Genomic DNA, 22,712 nt, shown 5'->3' with positions numbered 1-22,712 from the left:
GGGAAAAAGGAAGGGAAACATGCCTATAGATAGCAAAACAATGTACAAAGTCGGACAGGGAAGTGTGTGGTCAGTAGAATAGAATCTAGATCCACTGTCCAGAAACAGACAATTTAGCATATGTTAAACTAGGCATTTCAAATGGATGGAGAAAAGATTGGACTATTCAATAATAGTAGGAACAACTGCCTTTTCATTTTTGTTTGGGAAAGGGGGTAACCCCTAAGAGAGCAAATGATCTATAGTAAAAGTAGGCCAACATAACATGAACAAGCAATTTGTAATGGAGGATCTACAAATGGCCAAAAAACATGGAAATGTTTAGTTTTATAAGTAATCAGGGAAATTCAAGTTAAAACAAGGTATTTTCAACCACAATATTGTTTAGGAAAACAAACAACAAACTCCTGAGATTGATACGGCCTATTGTTGGCAAGGGTGTGGAGAAATGGTCCTTTTATGGAGTATGAATTGAAGGAAGCACTTTCACTACAACCGTTAAAATTAAAAATCCACCTAATTTTAATTCCAGCAATTCCATGAAGGTTGAGCTATACTTACAGGAACGAAAGGATATGTTGTATATAACGTTAAATGAAAAGTTAATAGTTGCAAAATAATAAAGATAATCCCATTTTTGTAAATCACATATAAAACAAAACCAGCTGCTGTAACAAAAAGACTCCAAAAGACAGTGGTTTAAACAAGTCAGGAATTTATTTTGCTCTTAAGTTAACGGGTGAAAGGGAAGCAGTTCAGGACTGGCAGGCCAACGTCTCCATCCTCAGCACACGACTTCTCCCCACCTCATGTCTCTGCTTAAGCTCCCACAGGCGTCTCAGCCAGCACAAAGGGGAATGTCGAATGGAGTGGACACCCAATTCCTTATTTAAGGGCCCAGTCTGGATGTTTTCTTTGTAGCCCATTGCCTGGTCACGTGGCCACAATTAACCATAAGGGAGGCTGGCAAGTAGAGTCGTGACCTGAGCAGCCACGTGTCCAGGTGAAAAGCAGGAATCTTATCAGTAAAGGAGAAGGGGAAAACAGACATTACAGCAGCAGTCTCTGCTGCATGCATCTGTAAAGGCATGGAAAATAGCCTGGAAGAATACACACCAAATACAGTACTTATCTCTGGAACACGAACAAGAGGGGGTGGGGTGGGGAGGCAGAGTATTGCTTGAAAACTTTTAAAGAATGACAGTATATTCATGTATTAACTAAGGAATTCTTTAAATTTCACAAAATTTTAAAATCCTTTATTGTAGCTTAATACCAATATAACATTTTAAATACATTAAATCTATCTATATTGTACAAAGCTTTTAAAGTTCCAAAAGTTAGATTTTATCTAAATGAATAAGTGACTCTATGTTGTTAAAACCATGACTTAGAGCATCTTCCTCTAAGCCTCTCCACCCAGAGGCACGATGACAATGTTCACAGATATCCACAGAGACACAGGCAAGGCGGTGACTACCCAAGGTCTCAGTTGGTGGCAGAGCTGAGACAAGGCTTGGAGTGAAGGCCACCTTGCTGTGACGGCATCGTAACTTTTGCTGGCATTTTCTACTTGATGAGAAGGCTACGACTTCCCCAGCTCGGTAGAGTTTAGATTTCACACAATAGAGCTAGGATGCCAAAGCACTTCACACTCGTGAACTGCATCGGTACTTGAATCCGAGAACAAAAGGGATGCAATTTTCTTACCAGTTAATGATTACAAAAATAAAAAAAGAACCTCCCAGAAACAAAATCATGAATTTTGAGTCCCTTCTGAGCCAAGTAGTCAAGTTTAGGATGTAATGACCTGTTTAAAAGTCTCTTCTATTATTTCTAGATAACGATGGCAGAATGAAGAAAATAATAGAATCTTCTTCCTCTAATACCGAACCACTTTAAAAACAGAAAAAAATAAAAAAGCCAGAATCCAAAAAAAGAAGCAGAAAATTCTGGTGGGAATTATGACTCTGACAATGACATCTCCTAATTTAAGGGGAAGGATTCATGGCCCAAGCTATTTAACAAAATCTCAGAACAGAAAAGTAAAACCCGAGTCCACCAACCAAAAGCTGCATGCTGCCCAGCAGAGGCTCTCCCTGACCTCCAAACCCACACCCCTTCTCTCTGGGTGGCAGGGAAGAGCATACAGGAGATCTGGACACAGCTGCCTGATGTTAGCATGAGCAAGATGTAAAGAAACAGCATGGGAGGAAGGAGAGCACCATACAGAAAAATCAGCAAGAGTGAAAACAGCAGGCCAGAGGAAACAACTCTAAGAAACAAACAAATTGCACCGTGACAGCTCTAGAAGACATTTAAGGAATCCAGTGAACTTCAGAAAACAGGACTTCAGAGCTGTGATGATAAAACAGTGACAAGGAAAGAAAAACAAGGCTAAGAAAACAAACTAAGGATCAAAACAACATCATCACAAAACTCTAAACACATAAACAACAGCCAGAAACAGATGCAGCTGAAAACCAAACCTCTAAAACAGGAGAGTCACAGTGAACGGAAAGGGAAAAGAGAGATGAAAATGACTGGACAGAAGGAGAACAATGATGTCTGATATAAAGTTACCAGCATCCTTAGAAAGACAGACAATGAATAAGGTAAAAAATGTTCGAAGTTCCCTCCCAGGACGTAAGCAGAGAGAGGGCTGGAATGGTGCTCACTATGTGGTGACGATGGTATATCCAGGTGTGGTCTGGAGCGATGTCCGTGTGCGTGTGTGTGTGCGTTGGTGGTTTTATTTGTAACTACTTTTGGTTCTGCTTGATTTTTTTTTTCTTAAGATAACATATATTTTCCTAAAACCGCTATTCACTATGCGGGGGGGGAAAGGTGCCCTTTGCTTAAAATAAAGCCCCTGTAAACTGAGAAAACTACAAGTTTCTGCAAATACATGTCTCATCATTTATTATCAAGCTATTCCATGCTTTACTAATAAAAATACCTGTCAATTTAACGGTACCTTAACAGAAGATCGTTTAAAGGCAACTAAATTAGACTCAAAAGGTAACAAGTCCGATCTCTTTTTTGAGTGGCAAATATCAATTTAAACATTTAAAAGCTAGGTACCAAAAACAATTCTGTTATCAGATACTGACGAACTGATTTACTGAACAGGTCTAACTGAATATAAGACATGTTTTTAGCACCAATAAAAAGAATTCTTGAGAGTTCTGGTCTATAAACTTCTAAATGAGTAGTAATGCATCCCCTGACAGCATCTTCTGGGTAAAAGAACAAATGTGTTCCAAGGATTAACAGGTCCCTGATTTCATAATTAATTTTGGGAAAAAAAAAAAAAAAAAAAGAAATACAGGTATTTTTAAAACTTTTAAGTTTCGGAGAAGAATTTCTTCCTCCTTAAAGTTTTAATTATGAGGTAGCTATCATTCAAAGTAAACATCAAATGCAGCCAACTTCCATCGACAAAACATACAATTATTAATCATAAGGTTAATAATCAGAAATTTCCACTAGAAAAAGTCAATTTAAAGTTCAGAAGGTAATCTTGGTCAGCAGTATTCTGGCTTGAGTTTCCAAATTCCTTCACCACCTGAAGTTCTATGAAAAGTGCACAGATTTCTCAATAGTTCTCGAAAGACACAAGACTGTGATGCTGATAACTTGGATTCAAACTCCTGCAGTATCTCCCGAGTGCTGGCCTGGCCATCAACTTGGGCCCGAAAGGCAATGAAGTTTCTCATCTCCACCAGAAGGTCATCGTGTTCCATGCTGGAAGGCGGAGGAGCAGAAGCCTCTGGAAGGCACCCACTTTCACCTTCTAAGCGCTCTGGCAAAATTAGGTGGTTTCTAGCTCTCATCTTAGCCAACAGTGAGGACGAAGTGAGGGCCCCGGATGAAGGCTCTGCATCTTCAACTTTTCCACTAAAATGCTCTGAAACATTATCTTTTCCATCCTTTTTCATAGTGCTGTCCTGGAGAAAGAAGACCAGTGCATCGATATATTTAATCTCCAGTTTATGCTCCCACTACTTATTTCTCCAAAGGCTCTGAGGGGCCATAAGATAACACACGTGCCCAGGGCACTGAGGTTGATGGAGAATGGATGATACACCGTCTAATGCAAAGGGAAAGGAGGAGAGTCAAGTGTCTAAATGCACCCACTCTTAGAAAACATTTCCTAAAAAACCCAAAACTACACTATTTGCTTCATCACCATCCTGAGGGACGAGAGTGGAGGGAGGGCAGAGAGGGTGGGGCCGGGCTTCCAAAGAAGGCTTCTAGGGAAACTGTCTCCAGGAGGTACAAGCACTGTGGGCATTTCCTGTTCTTCCTCCCAAATCTTCCCTGATCTGAGCACCGTGGGATAAGGAACAATATCAGAGCTGTACTTCCTTCACTTTTAAATCTTTTTACTACTTTACACCTCATGTGAGTTTCCTTAGAACAGCTACATAAATCTAGTTTTTCTTCACATTCCTACTGCTAAAAGAACATAACACAGGAAGTCAAAAAAAAAAGGTTCTCTATTCCTAAATGTGTTCATATTAATCTAAAACAGGAATCTGAACCTGGGAGTTTTCAAATTTTATAAGTAACATGACCCTTAAGCAGAAAAAAACAAAGTATTAAATGATAAGAGTATGGCCTACTATTTACTCTCAGTGAAGCACTCAAGGCCTTCGGGGTTGTAGGACAGACTAAAGGTCTAGAGGGCCTTTACTGAATGTTGTTTGTAATTTACTAGCTGCCAGAGCATTGTGCCCTGGCACAATCTGAGGGCATCCTGGGCAGTGGTCCTTGGAGCTAGTACTTCACCTCCGGATGGGGCAGGCGGTATGGGCAGCAACTCACACATCACCCATCCTTATATGAACTTTTGGAAGACAAAACAGAGATTCTGCTATGGATCTTGGGTTAAAGACTTCATCTTTTCTAGCAAGTTAGCTGGCCCTTTTAAACTCACACAAAAGTACTTCATAAATGCATGAAAGTGCGTACAAGTATCAGGTGTCATCATGCCAGTGATGCTCTTCACATGCGGAATCGAGTGAAATTTTCATGGCAATTCAATTAAGTAGATCTCACAAATGAAAAGTTGATAGGCTATCAGATTACCTGGCATTTCTCCTTTGGAGACGCTGAAGAGGGATGCTGCACAGAGAAGCTGGAGTTCCTTTTCTGACCAAATCTGCTCCTAAATACGGAAGAGAGTCATAGTTGATAAAATGTAACTTTGTGACTTACAGATGAGAATGCCCTTCCAACAACTAAACTCCTCTTGGAGCAGTTTTCTTCTGCACGGTTATTCTTTCACAGCCATGACGCTTCTGCTCCATCAGCCATGATGCTTCTGCTCTATCCCCTGAGATTCCTGTACTTTACTCTCCTAGTAAAGTAGTAGAAATTATTACTGCATCTCAAGTAAAAACCACTCAATATCCTTGCTCAACTTACTACCCCTTGAATTCTAGGTAGGGAAACTATTCTAAAAGAGCACACTGAATACCATAGTAATTACTGATTGCTGAAACCTAGCTAGTCATCTTACTAAAGTTTAATCGTTATTCTGTACCTCTTACTATTTTTTATGACATCACCTCTTAAGCAAAACAGATTTCTCCTTTCCCTGAAAAATCAGCTTTGGAAAGGAGGGAATGAAAGCAAAGAAGAAGGTAAGATGACAAAAGTCTTTCCCCAAGTCACATACATCTGGCTGACCCAATCCCTCCCTGAGAGATTTTCTACTGCTGCAGATAAACAGGAGGAGGTATCCCCGCCTGCCCTGACTTTATTTCCAGCCCAGCAGGTTTGGCCTCCTCACAAGCATGGCAGGGCGGCAACCTCTTACCTTCTTCCTGCTGGTGCACCAGCCACACCCCTATGGCCGGTCCAGGTGGGAACACCAGATGCTGCTCCCAGACACCGCTGCCGAGAGAGTCTCAGTGCTTTGAGGGCATCCTGGGCCACACGGTTGGCCTCCGCCTCCACCAGCACGTAGTCTGGACTGGCTCCGTCCATGATGGCATCATGCTTCATGATGCTGTGCACACCCACTGGCAAGAGCAAAGGAAACAGTGAACATGTTATTTCAGCTCGTACACAATCACACGTTTTCTTCTGTATAGGCTAGTGTGTTGTGGGTAGAGGAAACATCATGAACGTTTTTAGCTGCTATTCACCCGTGACCACCAGGACCCAGGAACTTTTACAAATGCTGCTGCTCTTCACCTGCATCTCTACCCGATGAGGGAGGGACTATCAACTGTCACTGCTTTGTATAATCAAAGCATAATGCTTTAATAACCAAACTTCAACATAAACTCTTCCCTGTTACCTGGAAAACTTTAAAATCTTCTACTAATATATTCTCTATTGAAGGGGGAAAATATACAAATATAAAATAAAACTACAGAATTTCTAAAAAGTAATGATGATGGAAACACTACATATCAGAAGAATCCAGTGCAGTCATCAGTGGAAAATGCATAGCCCTAAATATTTCTATCAATAAAAATGAAAGAACAGGGCTTCCCTGGTGGTGCAGTGGTTGAGAATCTGCCTGCCAATGCAGGGGACGTGGGTTCGGGCCCTGCTCTGGGAAGATCCCACATGCCGCGGAGCGACTAGGCCCGTGAGCCACAATTACTGAGCCTGCGCGTCTGGAGCCTGTGCTCCACAACAAGAGAGGCCGCGATAGTGAGAGGCCCGCGCATCGCGATGAAGAGTGGCCCCCACTTGCCGCAACTAGAGAAAGCCCTTGCACAGAAACGAGGACCCAACACAGCCATAAATAAATAAATAAATAAATAAAATTAAAAAAAAAAAAAAAAAAAAAAATGAAAGAACAAAAATAAATGAACTGAATTCCAAGTCAAACAGTTTTATAAAAATTAGGACCAAAAAAACTCATCAAAACAACAACAAAAACAAAAGCAACAGGAAGAAAATACTGAAGATAAAAGCATAAATTAATAAGGTAGAGAACAACCATGGATCTAATTAATAAATCAAAAACTTGGCTTATTGGGGAAAAAAAAAATCACAAAATAGACAATCTACTAGCTTAACCTGACAAAGGAAAAGGGGGGAAAAATATACAAAATTAGAAATGACAAGGGGGAAATTATCTTGAAACAGAAGCCAATTAAAAAAAAATTATTACAAGAGTATTTTCTATGCCTCCATACAAATAAACTGGAAAACCAGACAAGATAGATAATTTTTCTTAGGAAAATAGACCAGGAACTGTAGAAAAAAACAGAGCAAGTTACCAATGAACTACCTTACAAGAAAGCATCAGGCCCAGATGGTTTCCTTCTGAGATGCCATACGTAAGCCTGCTTTCCTGAACAGAAACCCATTCAGCAATCTTTGGAAACTCAAGGCTGTCACCTTGGGAACACAATGACTGGTGAGACCTGAGTAAGACAGTCCCAGAGATGACTAATTTGTACAGGCTGGCCAGTCCCTCCAGGGTCCTGAGCAATTGTTGAGTCTGCTTTCCTAATTTTTCTCCCTTGTTATTAGCTACCAGCTTTCCTACTTCCAGAGTGCCTGCCTCTGGCCATGCCCCTGTCTCTCTCCCCCATGATCTGTCACTCTACTCTCCTGTGGTTGTTAAATCAGATAAATATAGCATGCAGAGAAATCATCTATGAATGTTCAGGTAGTACAAATCTATTTTAAGCATTGTACCCCTCCTGTATGTGGTTAGAAGTCGAGTCCTATTGTTCTCCCAAGGTTCAAATTCTCCTAGGAAAGAGAGGTGAAGATGATTTTCAAAAATGTCAATACATTTCAAATCTGAGTTTTAGAAGGAAAAATACTTCCAGTTGAGCACACACTCTGTACCGTCAGGAAAGGCTGCTTCCGCTAGAAGTGGCCCCCTCATTTCTATTCCTAGCACACCTGTGGCAAGGTCAGCAAAAGGAGTACCTGATTTTCTGAAAAGCTTTTCCAGGACGTAGTCGTCATGGCTGCGTTCCTTGGGCTCGCTCTCATTTTCATTTTCTTGCCTCCGGTACTGCTTCTTCTTCACCAGGTGTGGAATTCGAGTTCCCTCAAACTTGGCGTCTCTGCGGTGCTTAGAGCTCTTAAGCTTTTGCTTCGGCCTCAGATGTTTCTCCAGGGTCTTTTCTTCTGCCACATGATGTTTCATTTTCGACTTGTGCTTATAAAAATTATTTTCTGTTTGCTCATTCTCCCAAAGAGGTTCTGTTTGAACCCGGAAGCTTTCTCTTTTATCAGAAAGACCCTCCTTTTCATCGATGCTTTCCTCACCAGACATCCTGTACATTTTGCTGATTCTTGGAGAATCTGAACCTTCCCCGTTTCCATGAATCACTGAGGAATCCTGCAGTCTGGACACTGCATCTGTCTCTTCTCCAAGCCTCTCACTGTTAGTTAGACTACAAGATGTTTGAGGGGCATCTTTCAAAGGATCACCTAGATTAGAAGTTACTGCATTCACTTCAGGTCCTATAGCTGTAGATTTCTCTTCAGATGACGTGGCAACATTTGCAGATGTGTTAGAACCAGGGAACTTTTTACCTACTGGAATGTTCTGGTCTGTTCCAAAAGCCAGTTGAAGTTTTCTTTTTAAATGGCGTTTGGGTGTCTGAACATCTGAACCAGTTCCTGTGAAAGGGAAAAACATGCTAGTGTTATACTGCATAATTCTTACATATTTTGTTACTTTAAGTTAAATTATTTTATGAAATACCTGCAAAAATGGCACTTGTTTCAGTGCTCTGGGATGTATCAGGACTAGTCAGGGTAAACAGCTCATAAAGATCATTGGATTTGAAAAATCGCCTTTGCTTTGGATCTTTTAGCACTCTATTTGTCAAAAACTGCTTGAAGATTTGTCTAAAAAGACAGAAATTAAGCTGGTATGAAACAATGTTTAGCTGTACCTCAGAATTCTAAACATACAGTAATTGTTTATTAATAAGGTTAGAAAAACAATCAGGTTCAAAGACATTTTTAAAAAACACACAATAAGACATCTAAGCTTATTTTAATGAGAAAGAAAAAATACAAAAACAAAACAATATAAAAAAACCAAAACACATATCGCTCAGTTACAGCAACTATTGCTCTAAGATGGAAAGACTTCCTTTTTTCTTTTTTTTAATTAATTAATTAATTTATTTGCTGTGTTGGGTCTTCGTTGCTGCGCGCAGGCTTCCTCTAGTTGCCGCGAGCGGGGGCTTCTCTTGTTGCGGACTGCGGGCTCAGTAGTTGTGGCTCGCAGGCTTAGTTGCTCTGCAGCATGTGGGATCTTCCCAGACCAGGGCTCGAACCCATGTTCCCTGCATTGGCAGGCAGATTCTTAACCACTGCACCACCAAGGAAGTCCCAAGACTTCTTAAAGTACTATTTTTTAAAAATTCCCTGCTCCAAACCCTGGCAGCGTTCCTCTCCCTCCTGCACACCCACAACCAGGAGAGCAGCCTCCGGTCAAGGAGCACAGCCACGTGTACTGACCGGTGGTAAATCTTCTCTTCGATGGTGCCTGCGGTCAGAAGCCTGTACACCGTCACCTGTTTCTTCTGGCCTATCCGCCACGCTCGCTCCCGGGCCTACGGCAGAGAGATACAGCTCAACAAGGGCCCTTCTCAGCGATAAGCACTGACTAATAGCCGGTCGCTTCCTTCCACTCCCGAAATTAGAATTTTGGCTAATGAGGCTAAGTACACCCAAGGCCTATTAAGGAAGATAAACAGGCAGGTGACAAAACAGACCTAGCCAACTCTACCTGGAAAACAATGTGTGTCTGTCCCCTCCCACGTTCTCTTTTTACCCATGTCTAGTGTGCCTGCTACGGGAAAACTGTGAAGACCCTTACTCCAAGCTGAAGACAAGCCACAACCAAGATGTGAGCTATATGCTGAGGGTAACGTGGCACCGAAGGACGCTCCCGAGTGCAAGCCATCAGATAGTATGTCACCAACACGCTCCTTTAAACAAAATAAACGGACCTGCACGTCTGTGCTTGGGTTCCAGTCAGGGTCATAGATGATGACTCGGTTTGCCCCTGTCAGGTTGACTCCTAGGCCACCCACCCGAGTGGTCAGAAGAAACACAAATATGGATGTGTCCTAGAGGTAAGACACACAACACTCAGTATGCACATGGAAGACCAGTTACAGCTCTTCACCTCTGCCTTTACATATTCTCCACACGGAAGCCTGTTCCCAATACAAGCAATGGGTTATGCCCCAGAAACCTTTGGTCAGTCAAGATCCCATCTCACAGCTTCTACTTTTAATATCAATTATATTAGCAATATTTAAACCTGGGTTTTCAAGAAGGAATACACATTCTCTGTTTAAACACACACACATCCCAATAATCCAGAAATGCACTGAGTTAAAAGCACCCACTGCCTAATCCCAGATGTAGGCACTGTAGACCTCTCCTTCTTTCCCCTCTGCATAAGGTAGCACCATGTAACTACATCGTTCTGTTCACTTGTTACCTCATTGTATCTTGTAATCAGTGGTTGTCTTGAAGCTATCGCAGTGGTACCATCCATCTTGAGATAGGAATACTTTTGGGCCCTAAGGAATACTTCAAATATGTCCAACATCTGTTTGGGAGAAGGGGTGGAGGATGTTAAGAGTTTAAAAATCAAATGTACACCTCCAGTGAGTACTCCACATTTGTGTAAAGAGTCACATCCTCCCCAAAAGGCTTATATTAAAAGCGGTTTCCTGATTCGAGGAAGATAAATGTAACTACTGCAAGAATATTTTTGGTATTTCCAAACTGTTAATTCTTACAAGTTTTGTAATCAGCACGGCATTTATTTGAGTTCAGACCCAAACTCACCTGCACCCCAGAATCACGTGGAAATAAGCCTTTTTTAAAAAGCCAACTTCTGGGCACCAACGCTAGAGAAAGATCCCATCTCCCAAAGAGCTTTGCAGGCTGCCACTTCAGTGTCAATGGGTGGATTTGCCTTTGGAATCAGTATTTTAGACAATATCTCATTTTTTGAATAATGGTTGTGAGTCATCAAGAACCAACTTGTTTCTCGTATGAGGTTTGTATACTCACCTGTCTGGACTGAGAAAACAGCAATACTCGTTGGCCCTGCTTGTGCCATATTTTCAACAAGGACTCAACAACGATCATTTTCCCAGAACGTTTCCAGTGTCCAAACTGATCTTCCCCTAGTTCATCATCTGGGATACCTTTAAGATTCTTGGGGCCTCCAGAAAAGAGATCAGGGTGGTTGCAGATTTTTCTTAGGGCTACAAGTCCAGAGAAAATCTATGGTACAAAAGAATTACATGCACTCAGATTACCCCACGTAAAATACTATTCACTCCGGAAGGAAAGGAAGGAGGCTGTGTGATATGTAACACAGATTAAAAAGTAATTCTTCACCAGCTTCTTAGTTTCCTCCCTAATCACAGCGTATTAGGAGCTGGAAGAAATCAACCTCTACACATCTTCTTTTCCAGATAGGGCAAGTTCTCTAAAAACAAAAAAAATCCTTTTGGACCAAACATATCTACCAGGGTCACATTCAACTGCTGATGATTTATTTTCCCTCTAGAAAAAAAAGTATGCAGCTCACAGTATATAAAAAACTGACTCACCTTTTAAATATAAATAAGAAACATCATGCCCATCTAAAACTTAGGGAAATCTATCATGTAACTTAACAAATGCATTTATTTTATTATTTTTTTTAACATTTTTATTGGAGTATAATTGCTTTACAGTGGTGTGTTAGTTTCTGCTTTATAACAAAGTGAATCAGTTATACATATACATATATCCCCATATCTCTTCCCTCTTGCATCTCCCTCCCTCCCACCCTCCCTATCCCACCCCTCTAGCTGGCCACAAAGCACCGAGCTGATCTCCCTGTGCTATGCGACTGCTTCCCACTAGCTATCTATTTTACAAACAAATGCATTTAAATATTATACTCCTAAGTACCTCACTAGAAGTTCTATATTTTAACATGTGAGTCAGAGGTTGAAATTCCCTTTACCTTTACATTAGTTTATCAGAAAACATACCCACGTGGAAAATCCACGGATGGGAATGACGGGCAGGACTTTTCACGCAGCAGAAGGGCTTGGAGACCCCAAGTGAGAGAGCCCACCCGCCCGCCCCAACAAGAGGAAATCTTTCACAGGTTTCACCCCTGACTCAAGTCACACTCACCAGTATAAAAGCTCAAGTGGAAAAAGATAAATCATAAATTAAGCCAAAAATCATAGAGTATGGTAGTTTTAACTAGCAAACAGTTAAACAAATAAACAATAAACGATCTGAACAAAGCAGGAACCCCATCACCACTCCCCAGAGTCATCTGTAACTTGTCTTTCTTCCCAGAGACCTCTGCTGTCCAATACAGCAGTCACGAGCCATGTGTGGCCACTGAGCACGTGAAGTGTGGCTAGTCCAAATTGAGATGTGTTTACCAATGTAAAATATCCAATTTTGAAGACTTAGTACAAAAAAGAGTAAAATATCTCAGTTTATAATTTTTGATTACATATTAAAATATTTTAGATACATCAGGCTAAATAAAATATATTATCAAAGTTGATTTCACCTGTTTTGCTTTTTAATCTTTTTTAATGTGAGTACTAGAAAATTTAAAATCACACATGTGGCTTGCGTTCTCTATCTACCGGACAGTGCTGATCTAGACCACCTAAGGCTTCACAACTTGGAGACACGTGAAGATAAGTTAAGGGGAGATACAGGAGAGATGAATAAATGTGAATGATTTAAAAACCTCCTAGAGATGCCAATGACAGATGAAATAAATAGTAAGAGCTGGGTAAAAGAACAAAAATGCCTTAATCTGGAGGAAGAAACATGTAGATACTACGGAACACAGGCAGCCTTGTCACCCACACTCATCTCTATCTGGCTCCATGCAGGAGGCAGGAAAGTGTATCTCCGAGCATCCCATGCTACTCAGCTGTACCTCCAATGAGGATGGACCAAGGACTAAGGAAGTCTTACATGTCAAATAAAAATACAATTCACACTTCAAGATACTGAAGCACAAAGAAGTTGAAGAGTTTACATGAAGCTTTTGACTAAAGCTGATGATAAACTTACTACATGAGCTTAATGAAGAATATATTGCTGAATGTGGCCAATAACTAAAATGTTATTACTTATACAAAAATGTATAACAATAATTCTTCCTCTGTGCACCCCAGCAGTCCGGGGCTGCTCCCGACATGCTACATAGGAACAGCAATCCCTGTAGGACCCACCATTACAGACCCTGTTGTCTAGTGCATTCTTCCACTAGACCATGCAGTGCTGGGTTCAAGTGTAACAGTGCTGCAGTACAGATAAAAAGGGAGCATGCTCAAACTGTGTGTTCTCTTACTTCTGGAAGGGCTTCAAATGAAGTGAAGGTTCACACCCAGATATTTTCAAGAGGGTAATAATAGTGAATCCTTGACTAGTACTAGTTTCCTTTCCTCCCCCACTTTCCTTGGTCCACAATTCTTTCTCCAGTTTCTATTATTTGGCTGACCTGCATCTCTCCATTGAGAATTCTGTAAACTTCTTTGGAATCAATGAAATTTTGGTAGACTTTATGTTGCTCATCTGTAAGACGGCAAAATAAGACCTAGGGGGAGAGTAAAAACAGAGCTGAAAAAAAACCTTAACAAAACAAAATAACTAAAATATTAACAAAATGTACTCATCAAAAGAGCACAGTGTATGTAATTTTCACCGTGTACCTCTTATTAAAAACAAAACAAAAAAAAGCCACATCTCAGCGCTGAGCAAAGAAGAGCTCCCTCCTCTCAACAGCCCCCTCCGTTTCTGTCTTCCATCCACTTTTTGGTCCCCATGCCATTTGCTCCCCACCCCACTATCCCAGGAGTCCCTGAAGCCTGGCTTGCTGCTCATGGGGAAGTTCAGGACCAGGTGCACAATGCTCCCTCCATCCCAGCCTCTGAGTGCTCAGACCATGTCAGCTCGCAAGCCCCTCAACCCACACTTCACTTCAGCAAACCTGACCAGGGGCCTTAACCTTGCCTGGCACACCCCCTCCCTTTCCTGGAGTTCTAAGCCATCCCCAAGTTTACCAGACTCACTTCTGACAACCCCTTACCCTGCCAGCCCAACGGCACCTACTAATCCATGCCCCCACGTTCCCCTCACCCCCCAACGTTCTGCCTCTCAACCCTCCTCACTTTCTCCAAGACCACCGCCACCATTTCACGGCCTATGCTCCTCGGCTAGTCACAAACCCACGGTATTTTCCTTCAGCTACCCCTCTGCCACCCACTGCATCTGCCCTGCAAACTTCCAAAAGAAGAACTCAACTGCCTGCCTTCTCCACTCCTTTCTGGTAAGTGCTGAGTGAGGCTGGAGACAGCCCCACCAGGGCGGCGTCCTAGAGAGGACCCCCCCGCTCAGCACCTGCTCACACCCAGACGGCCGTGACAACACTCCTCACTCTCCCCAAGCCACCCACCCGCCACCTGTGTCTCAACCTCTACTTAAAAACATCAAAAACAAAAAAACAGAAATAGAAACTGAAGCTATCAGGCCTGATTTCCTAACGTTCACTCTGTAAAATGTATCTACTTCTTCATCTGCCACACCTGGTTGTTTTCCTTTATTCTCAGACCAGTAGGTCCCTACATGGGACCCAGGACGACCCTTTCATCTTTGCACCAGATCTGAAAACCCACTCATCTTCCTCAGATAAGTGCTCCACACCTTAGATGCTCCAAAAGCTGAGGGGGATGCTTCCCTGGTGGCGCAGTGGTTGAGAATCTGCCTGCCAATGCAGGGGACACAGGTTGGAGCCCTGGTCCGGGAGGATCCCACATGCCGTGGAGCAACTAAGACCGTGCGCCACAACTACTGAGCCTGCGCTCTAGAGCCCTCGAGCCACAACTACTGAAGTCCGCGCGCCTAGAGCCCGTGCTCTGCAACAAGAGAAGCCACCGCGATGAGAAGCCCTCACACCGCAACCAAGAGTAGCCCCCGCTCGCCGCAGCTAGAGAAAGCCCGCGCACAGCAACAAAGACCCAACGCAGCCAAAAATAAATTAATTAATTAAAAAAAAAAAAAACTGAGGGGGAAAACTCCCTGAAAGGACGTGCACAATGACCACCTCCACTTCCCCGCCCTCCAGTCACTCCTGAGTCCAGCAGGCTCACCTATCGTAGGCAGGTATATACAGCTGTAGACTAGCCTGCCCCACAGCACCAGAGACCACACCTGTTAGCCTCACCTATTCTGTGTGTGAAAAGCAGGGTGAATGACAGGTACACCTGTGCTTTAGGAATGTTTTGATAATTCCTGTATTTACAGACCTGTTCGTTTTTATCTGGCAAAGAAAGGCTCATTTTGACATCCGACTTCATTCTCCGCAGTAGGTATGGATTTATGGTATCTCGTAGAACACATGCACACTTATAAGCAGTTTTAACCTTTAATAAGAGAAAAGGGGAAACAATTACTGTATATCTAAGGAATGCGTTTGTTCTTACCTCTCAATTGATTCCAATGCTTAAAAAAAATTTTTTAAAACAATGACCAATGGTCGTACAAAATTGTTGGAAACAGTAGGAAAATGGTTTGTAAAAATTTAAGTTCCATATACTCCTGGACGCAGTAGCTTTCATAATAATATCATCAGTAAAAAAACAAAACAAAATGAAACTTCTCATTAACCAAAATGTACGAAAGAACAACTGGTAATTTTGTGCCCTGTTCCACCTCTATTTAATTATTATTATATAGTTAAACCCTAAAGTGGAGATTTATTCAGTGCTTGACCCCCTCTAGGGAAAAAAACTGCTTTCAAACAAATCTCAGTTTATAATCTTGTACTCTCCAATAGCCACAAAGGAACTGCTACTCCGCAAGACTGAAGATCAAACACTAACTCAGGGAAACGCTGCAGCAAGGGGAACAGCAGATAATAAGCAGAGATTACTGCCCACAGGAGACTCAGAGAGTAAGTTCAAGAAAAGCCCTATGATCCCAGAAATGAAAGGTCACTCCAGCCTAAAATGGAGCATATGGCTCTGTAATGGAGCACAGCCACATGAGATGGCTATTAACTGTCCAGAGAAAAACAAAGACCCACAGTGCAGGAAACCACTCTCTCTGCAATTCACTTAAAGGCAAACACAGAATTCAATAAATTATTGATACTTTGAAAAAAATCTAAATAGGCTTAACAACCTAGTAAACACTATTTAATGGAACAAGAAAATTTCCAACCAAAGCTTAAATTTAAGAAAGTTATTCAGCAAAATGAATAATAAAAAGAGCCTGAATAAACACAGAAAAATTCACGTTTAAAAATTAACATGGTAAAAAAGAAAACACCTTAAAAGACCCTAAGAACACCTCACTCAAGTCTGTATACATGTATGTCATGTATGTGTGTATATCTTGTATGTGTAAACATAAAAACAGTTTTACTTGGACCAGCAAACAGTAACAAAGAAACTCCATTCATCAATGACTTTTGGTTACAGGTAACCCTATAAATGTATCATTAAGACATTGATAAAAATTACCTGAAGATGATAATCAGGTACATTTTATGGCTCGTAATGCTGAGATAAATTTCAAAATTTAACAAGACACTGCAGTCCTACCAAGGAAGCAAGTACATTATTTAAAATCTTCCTAAAAATATATACAGCATGTGAAGGAAACTCTGCCCACATGCTCACGTCTATCTCCATTTCTCTCCTCTCGAAGAATGAGTGAGATGCTGATGGCGCTGGAAACCCAGGGCTGGGCTGGCGAGTGGCCTGGCAGCTCGCTCTCTCCTGTCCGTCTACCCTTCTGGAAAGTCCGCCCGCCCCCAGCCCACTTGTGCTGAACTTGCAAGGGTTGGAGCTCAGAGTGGCTGGGGACGGGTCTGTTTCTCACACCCCACTCTCCCCAGAGGAAGATCTTAAGCTCTAAACTGGGGTGGGGATGTGAGAGCAGGGAAGACCAAGAAACCCTATTTTAGCTTTGACGTCACGCCACATTCTCCAGTCCAACTTTTGGGCCAATTCTATACTGAATTCCCTTCTGCTTCTTGTGTCTGTCTCTCTGTGAGTAAAAACGCACAGTGGGGATCCAACTGTGCTCCTCCGTCACTCCACCTCCCCACTGCTATGGAAAGTGGACACCTTGCTGAGCCCGCTCACGCTTCCTTCCTATTCCTGAGGAGGCAGAGTGATAACTCCTCCCCAGTTCTGCCTCTTCCAGAGCCCAGTGACCTCAGGCAAGTCACCAAAATGCTCAGTCTCAATAACCTTGAGCATGAAATGAGGAGGCTCAACTAGATGACTCCTCGGGTTCTTTTCAGTTCTAAAATCCCCTGCACAGGCTAAATGTACAAATCTAAGAGGCAGTCCATGTTTTGGGTAGTTAATGTTCTTCCCCCTCACCCTCCTCAGCCTTTTAGGTCCTAATCATCCCTCACCCAGGAAGCCTGCCTTGACTCCCACAAGCTCTGCTATTGGCTATCTCCCCTGAGCACAGTCTTCATTACCCTATACTGTGATCATCTGTTTATTTACCACTTTCCCCCCTGCACACTCTCCACTGGACCAGGAATGCTATTCAAGGGAAGGTTCTGATTGTCAGCCATTTCTCATCATTTTAGCCCCAGCCTGACACACAAAATATCTGCTGACAGACTATCTTCTTGGGATTCTCTATTTCATGGCAACTATGGACTTAAAGCAAAAAGGAGCGAATAAAAGCAGTACCTCTGCTCCCAAGGACTTTACAGTCTAAAAAGGGAAAAAAGATAAGTGCACAAACTTCTGAAACAAGGACTTCAAGGAAGAAACAGACCACATTTGCACCGCCTCAAAGTATCCCCCCATAAATGACTTATTAATTATAAAGGAGAAGTGGTAGCTTCAAAGAGTTTAGAAATCTGACACACAACACCTTACCCAGTAATCAGGCCACCACCGATGAAGGGACAAAGCAACAGCATGTGCCTCCAGATACGAGTAAAGGACTGAGAAAGACAGGTCACTTCTGTGATACTCCTGCCAAAAAGGTATAACCTGATTCCAATCACAAAGAATGGAAAACAAAACCAAGGTGAGGCACATTCTATGAAATAATAGGCCTGTAGTCTTCAAAAATGTCAAGTCATGAAGGCAAAAGAAAGATCAGAGGAACAGCTTCAGATTAAAGGAGACTAAAGAGACATGGAAATTACTGGAACAACTTGCACAATGTGAATGACGAATAGATTAGATAACAGAATTACATCAATGTTACATTTCCTCCTAATTTTGATGTTTATACTATGGTTATGTAAGACAACATCCCTGTTCTTAGGAAATATACACTAAAGGATTTGGAGAAAAGGGGCATCGCGTCTACAACTTACTCAGATGATTCAGAAAAAAAAAAGTATAAATTTGTGTGTGTGTGTGTGTGTGTGTGTGTGTGTGTGTGTGTATGGGGGGGAGAGAGAGAGAGAGGGAGGGAGGGAAGGAAAGATAAAGCAAATATGGCAAAATGTTAGCAAAATGCTAACAATTAGGGAATCTAGGCATTCTTTTTACAATTCTTGCAACTTTCTGTTAAGTTTGAAATTATTCCAAAATAAAGAGTTAAAAAAAAAAAAAAGAACAGGATACATGAAGGATAACGGGGATTCAGTGGAGGAAGAGAGCTCTCGTAAAAGTTAATTAAAAATCAAAAATCATTCCATCTCAAAATTTTAAAGGTATTAAAATGGTTTCTTACAGTCCTCTAATCTTAAAGGTCTAAAATTCTTTTTCTAGTTATGTATTTTATTTCTGGCTCAGTCATAACCTGGCAGGTACAGGCCCCCACCTGAGAGCTGTGCAGAGACCCAGCCTCTCATGGAGGCTGGAGCCTGCCCCCAAATGCCATGAACCGCCCTCCAGTTGGCCTCACCTCCTAACATTCCTGTCTGTGACAACCGCACTCTACCAGTCACCAGGCCTGAAACCTCAAGGATCTGCTGCAGCAAGCTCACCACCCCCCCACCCATTTCCTTTATCTTATCAACCTCCACATCTTGTTTGTTCTGCCTAGAAAACACCACTTGGGACTCTTGTTCTGGACCTGCTTTCTCAGGACCATCACCCACATCTAGGTCCAGGCTCTCATCACCCTCACCCCCAACGATTCCTGCAGGTCCCTCAATGCCAACCTCCCTCCCACAACTACCTGCAGCCTGAGTAACCCTCCAAGAACAGCCTGCTCCCAGCCTCCTGCTCAAACACCTTCAATGGCTCTTCCCTGCCTAAGCGCTCCTGCCTCCCTTCAAGGCCCCCACTGCCGGCATCCACAGCTTTCCTGCAACTCCCCCAAAAGCATCTCCAGTCCAGTCAAGCGTGTCTCTTTGCTGCTCGTGGTCACACAGAGTGGCTGTGTTCATACTGTTGCTCTAACCTAGAATGTCCCACTTTTCCCAGCCTGTTTTCCCAGCATCAGGTTAAAGGGTATATAGGTCTTGTTAAGTCTTCCCTGGTGTCCCCTTTTCTAAGCTTGTAAAGTACTTTATAAGATGGACTACCCAATTTGCACTATTATATGCTGTCCAGAAGTAACTCACTCTTATCTCATAATTTCTGACTGCTCTTGAATATTTTACATGATTTTTTAAAAACTCATCTGGAAAATTATGCGCTATCAAGCAAAAATAATTTTGTGGTTTTTATCAGATACCAATTGATAAGCTTGGTCATTTCCCTTACATTCTGAATGACTTGGCTACAAAGTATAGTATTTAGTAGGAACGTTTTAAATATTAAAATACCAGAAGTGTCACCTGCCTGATACATTACCTGTACTGCGGAGGCATTTGAATACCCCCCCATGGTGATGGGGACTGAGAACTGCTCCATAAACACAGGCAACGTGCCCAACTTTCCCGGGAAGATGAAATCAAAGAGTGACCACAGCTCACGGAGGTTATTCTGCATCGGTGAGCCAGACAGGATGATGCGATGAGGGGTGCGGAACTGTTCGGGGAAAGCAAGGACTTTTCTGTTAAATTCACCTTGTAGCAGATGATCACCAACCCTATCCCAAAACACTCCCACGCAATCTTATTATTTAACACAACTACATATTATTTTGGTCTCCTCTAAAACGTAGACATTTTATGCAAGTTTAATTCTTCAATTACACATAGATTAAAATATATATATATAGGGGAGAATTTTTCTTACTGTTCAAGCTGAAGACTATGGACTAGAGTTGGATTTGGTTACATTCTAACAACTGATCCCTACAAGAGACATTAAGTAATGTGAACAATGAGAATTTTAGAAAACATGATTAAGTGCAAGAATGAAAAGTGTTCTGCATTAAGGCAAAATGTGTATTTCAAATTCCTTACGCAAAAGCACAAGGAAAGATTCAATAAGTCTGTTACTAAAAGCAGAGTTTATTCTCAATTAAATATTATCCACCTGGAAACCCTCCTTGTTATAAGAGGTCACACCTGTTTGCAAGCAAGAGTGATGGCAGCATTTGGATTCCGAATTTTGTGTCCTTCGTCCAAGATCACGTAGTGCCAGTCATGCCTGCTAATATCATCTTGCATCAGTCGAACGTAGGAGTAAGAAGTGATCAAGATCCCATGACAATGAGCAATATCTTGAATTAGTTTCTCCTAAAATGATGACAAAATGGTAAAGCCAGTTTTAAATAAGAAGTTAAATGAGCATGACTCTTAAAATCAACCTTTTAAGGACTTCCCTGGCGGTCCAGTGGTTAAGACTCCCCGCTTCCAATGCAAGAAGCACGGGTATAAGCCCTGGTCAGGGAACTAAAATCCCACATGCCACGTGGCATGGCCAAAAAAATAAATAAATAAAATCAACCTTTCATGTGGAGAAAAGGGAACCCTCCTGCACTGTTGGTGGGAATGTAAATTGATACAGCCACTATGGAGAACAGTATGGAGGTTCCTTAAAAATCTAAAAATAGAACTACCATACGACCCAGCAATCCCACTACTGGGCATATACCCTGAGAAAACCATAATTCAAAAAGAGTCATGTACCACAATGTTCATTGCAGCTCTGTTTACGATAGCCAGGACATGGAAGCGACCTAAGTGTTCATCGACAGATGAATAGATAAAGAAGATGTGGCACATATATACAATGGAATATTACTCAGCCATAAAAAGAAACAAAATTGAGTTATCTGTAGTGAGGTGGATGGACCAAGAGTCTGTCATACAGAGTGAAGTCAGTCAGAAAGAGAAAAACAAATACCAAATGCTAACACATATATATGGACTCTAAAAAAAAATGGTTCTGAAGAACCTCGGGGCAGGACAGGAATAAACACGCAGACGTAGAGAATGGACTTGAGGACACAGGGAGTGGGAAGGGTAAGCGGGGACAAAGTGAGAGAGTGGCATGGACATATATACACTACCAAATGTAAAATAGAGAGCTAGTGGGAAGCAGCCACACAGCACAGGGAGATCTGCTCGGTGCTTTGTGACCACCTAGAGGGGTGGGATAGGGAAGGTGGGAGGGAGACGCAAGAGGGATGAGATATGGGGATATATGTATATGTATAGCTGATTCACTCTGTTATACAGCAGAAACTAACACACCATTGTAAAGCAATTACACTCCAATAAAGATGTTAAAAAAAAAAAAAAGAAAAGAAAGAAGTAGCCATAGATACCAGGAACAAACAGGGGATGGGCAGGGAAGAAATAGGTGAGGGAGATTAAGCGGTACAAACTTCCAGTTGCAAAATAAATGAGTCAAGGGTGAAATGTACAGTGTGGGGGAATCTAGTCAATAACTATGCAATATCTTTGTATGGTAACATATAATAATTAGACTTATCATGAAGATCATTTTGAAACCTATAGAAATATTGAATTACTATGTTGTGTAACAGGAATTAACATAGTGTTATAGGTCAATTATACTTCAAAAACAAACTCATAGAAAAAGAGATATGTCATAGTTGCGGTTACCAGAGGTGGAAGATGGGGGGGAGGAGGAATTGGATGAAGGCAATCAAAAGGTACAAACTTCCAGTTATAAGCTAAGTACTAGGGATGTAATGTACAACGTGATAAATATAATTAACACTCCTGTATGTTAGGTATGAAAGTTGAGAGAGTAAACTCTAGAGTTTTCATCACAAGGAAATTTTTTTCTATTCCTTTAATTTTGTATCTATGAGAGGATGAATGTTCGCTAAGCTTACTGTGATAATTATTTCATGTGTATGTATCTCAAATCATTATGCTGTACACCTCAAACTTGTACAGTGCTGTATGTCAATTATATCTCAATAAAACTGAAAGGAAAAATAAATATAATAAAATGTTTAAAAATTTTTTAAAAAATCAACCTTTCAATCATGATGCAATCTAAGGCACTTTATAAATATGTACACAAACATAATACATACGACAGAATTATACATTATCAGCAGTGAAGTTTATGTTTCATTAATCTGTAAGTTGTAAACACTGACTAGTATGTCCACTACTGTGGGGGAGGAGGGCTCATAAGAAGACCAGAAAAACGTATAACATGTAAACACTTACCCAATTTTTATTTTTCCAGAACATCCTTTGTGTCAATCCTTGTTAAACTGAAAACAACACGGTAGATGGAAAACGTTTTTTTTATAAAACGAAAGAAAATGAGAGAAAAGCCAAGGAGACAAGAAAGACAAATCCAGGAGCTCTAATGATGTATAACATGAAT

At 41.5% G+C, this 22,712-nt stretch overlaps 1 protein-coding gene across 7 annotated transcripts in view; it reads right to left on the bottom strand.

Moving 5' to 3' along the window:
- Positions 1–715: 715 nt before the first annotated feature.
- ERCC6 (ERCC excision repair 6, chromatin remodeling factor) overlaps positions 716–22,712 on the bottom strand; it is a 73,732-nt gene continuing 51,735 nt past the window's right edge. For 3 of the 7 annotated variants that reach the window (XM_057530662.1, XM_057530661.1, XM_057530663.1), the window contains 14 exons: positions 20,462–20,632; positions 19,800–19,976; positions 17,919–18,035; positions 15,315–15,431; positions 13,511–13,606; positions 11,044–11,259; positions 10,463–10,573; positions 9,963–10,082; positions 9,469–9,563; positions 8,702–8,847; positions 7,915–8,616; positions 5,828–6,032; positions 5,095–5,173; positions 716–3,950 (listed from right to left, as the gene is read on the bottom strand). In XM_057530662.1, the coding sequence (XP_057386645.1) occupies positions 3,528–3,950; positions 5,095–5,173; positions 5,828–6,032; positions 7,915–8,616; positions 8,702–8,847; positions 9,469–9,563; positions 9,963–10,082; positions 10,463–10,573; positions 11,044–11,259; positions 13,511–13,606; positions 15,315–15,431; positions 17,919–18,035; positions 19,800–19,976; positions 20,462–20,632 (2,775 nt within the window). In that variant the 3' untranslated portion in view covers positions 716–3,527. The remainder of the gene's footprint in view (positions 3,951–5,094; positions 5,174–5,827; positions 6,033–7,914; positions 8,617–8,701; positions 8,848–9,468; positions 9,564–9,962; positions 10,083–10,462; positions 10,574–11,043; positions 11,260–13,510; positions 13,607–15,314; positions 15,432–17,918; positions 18,036–19,799; positions 19,977–20,461; positions 20,633–22,712) is intronic. The other 4 variants (XM_057530666.1, XM_057530665.1, XM_007178719.3 and 1 more) reach the window with 4 other exon arrangements.

The sequence above is a fragment of the Balaenoptera acutorostrata genome, chromosome 16, assembly GCF_949987535.1.
Source record: "Balaenoptera acutorostrata chromosome 16, mBalAcu1.1, whole genome shotgun sequence".
NCBI classification, from domain to species: Eukaryota; Metazoa; Chordata; class Mammalia; order Artiodactyla; family Balaenopteridae; genus Balaenoptera; species Balaenoptera acutorostrata.
This window is presented reverse-complemented; position numbering and strand designations above follow the sequence as displayed.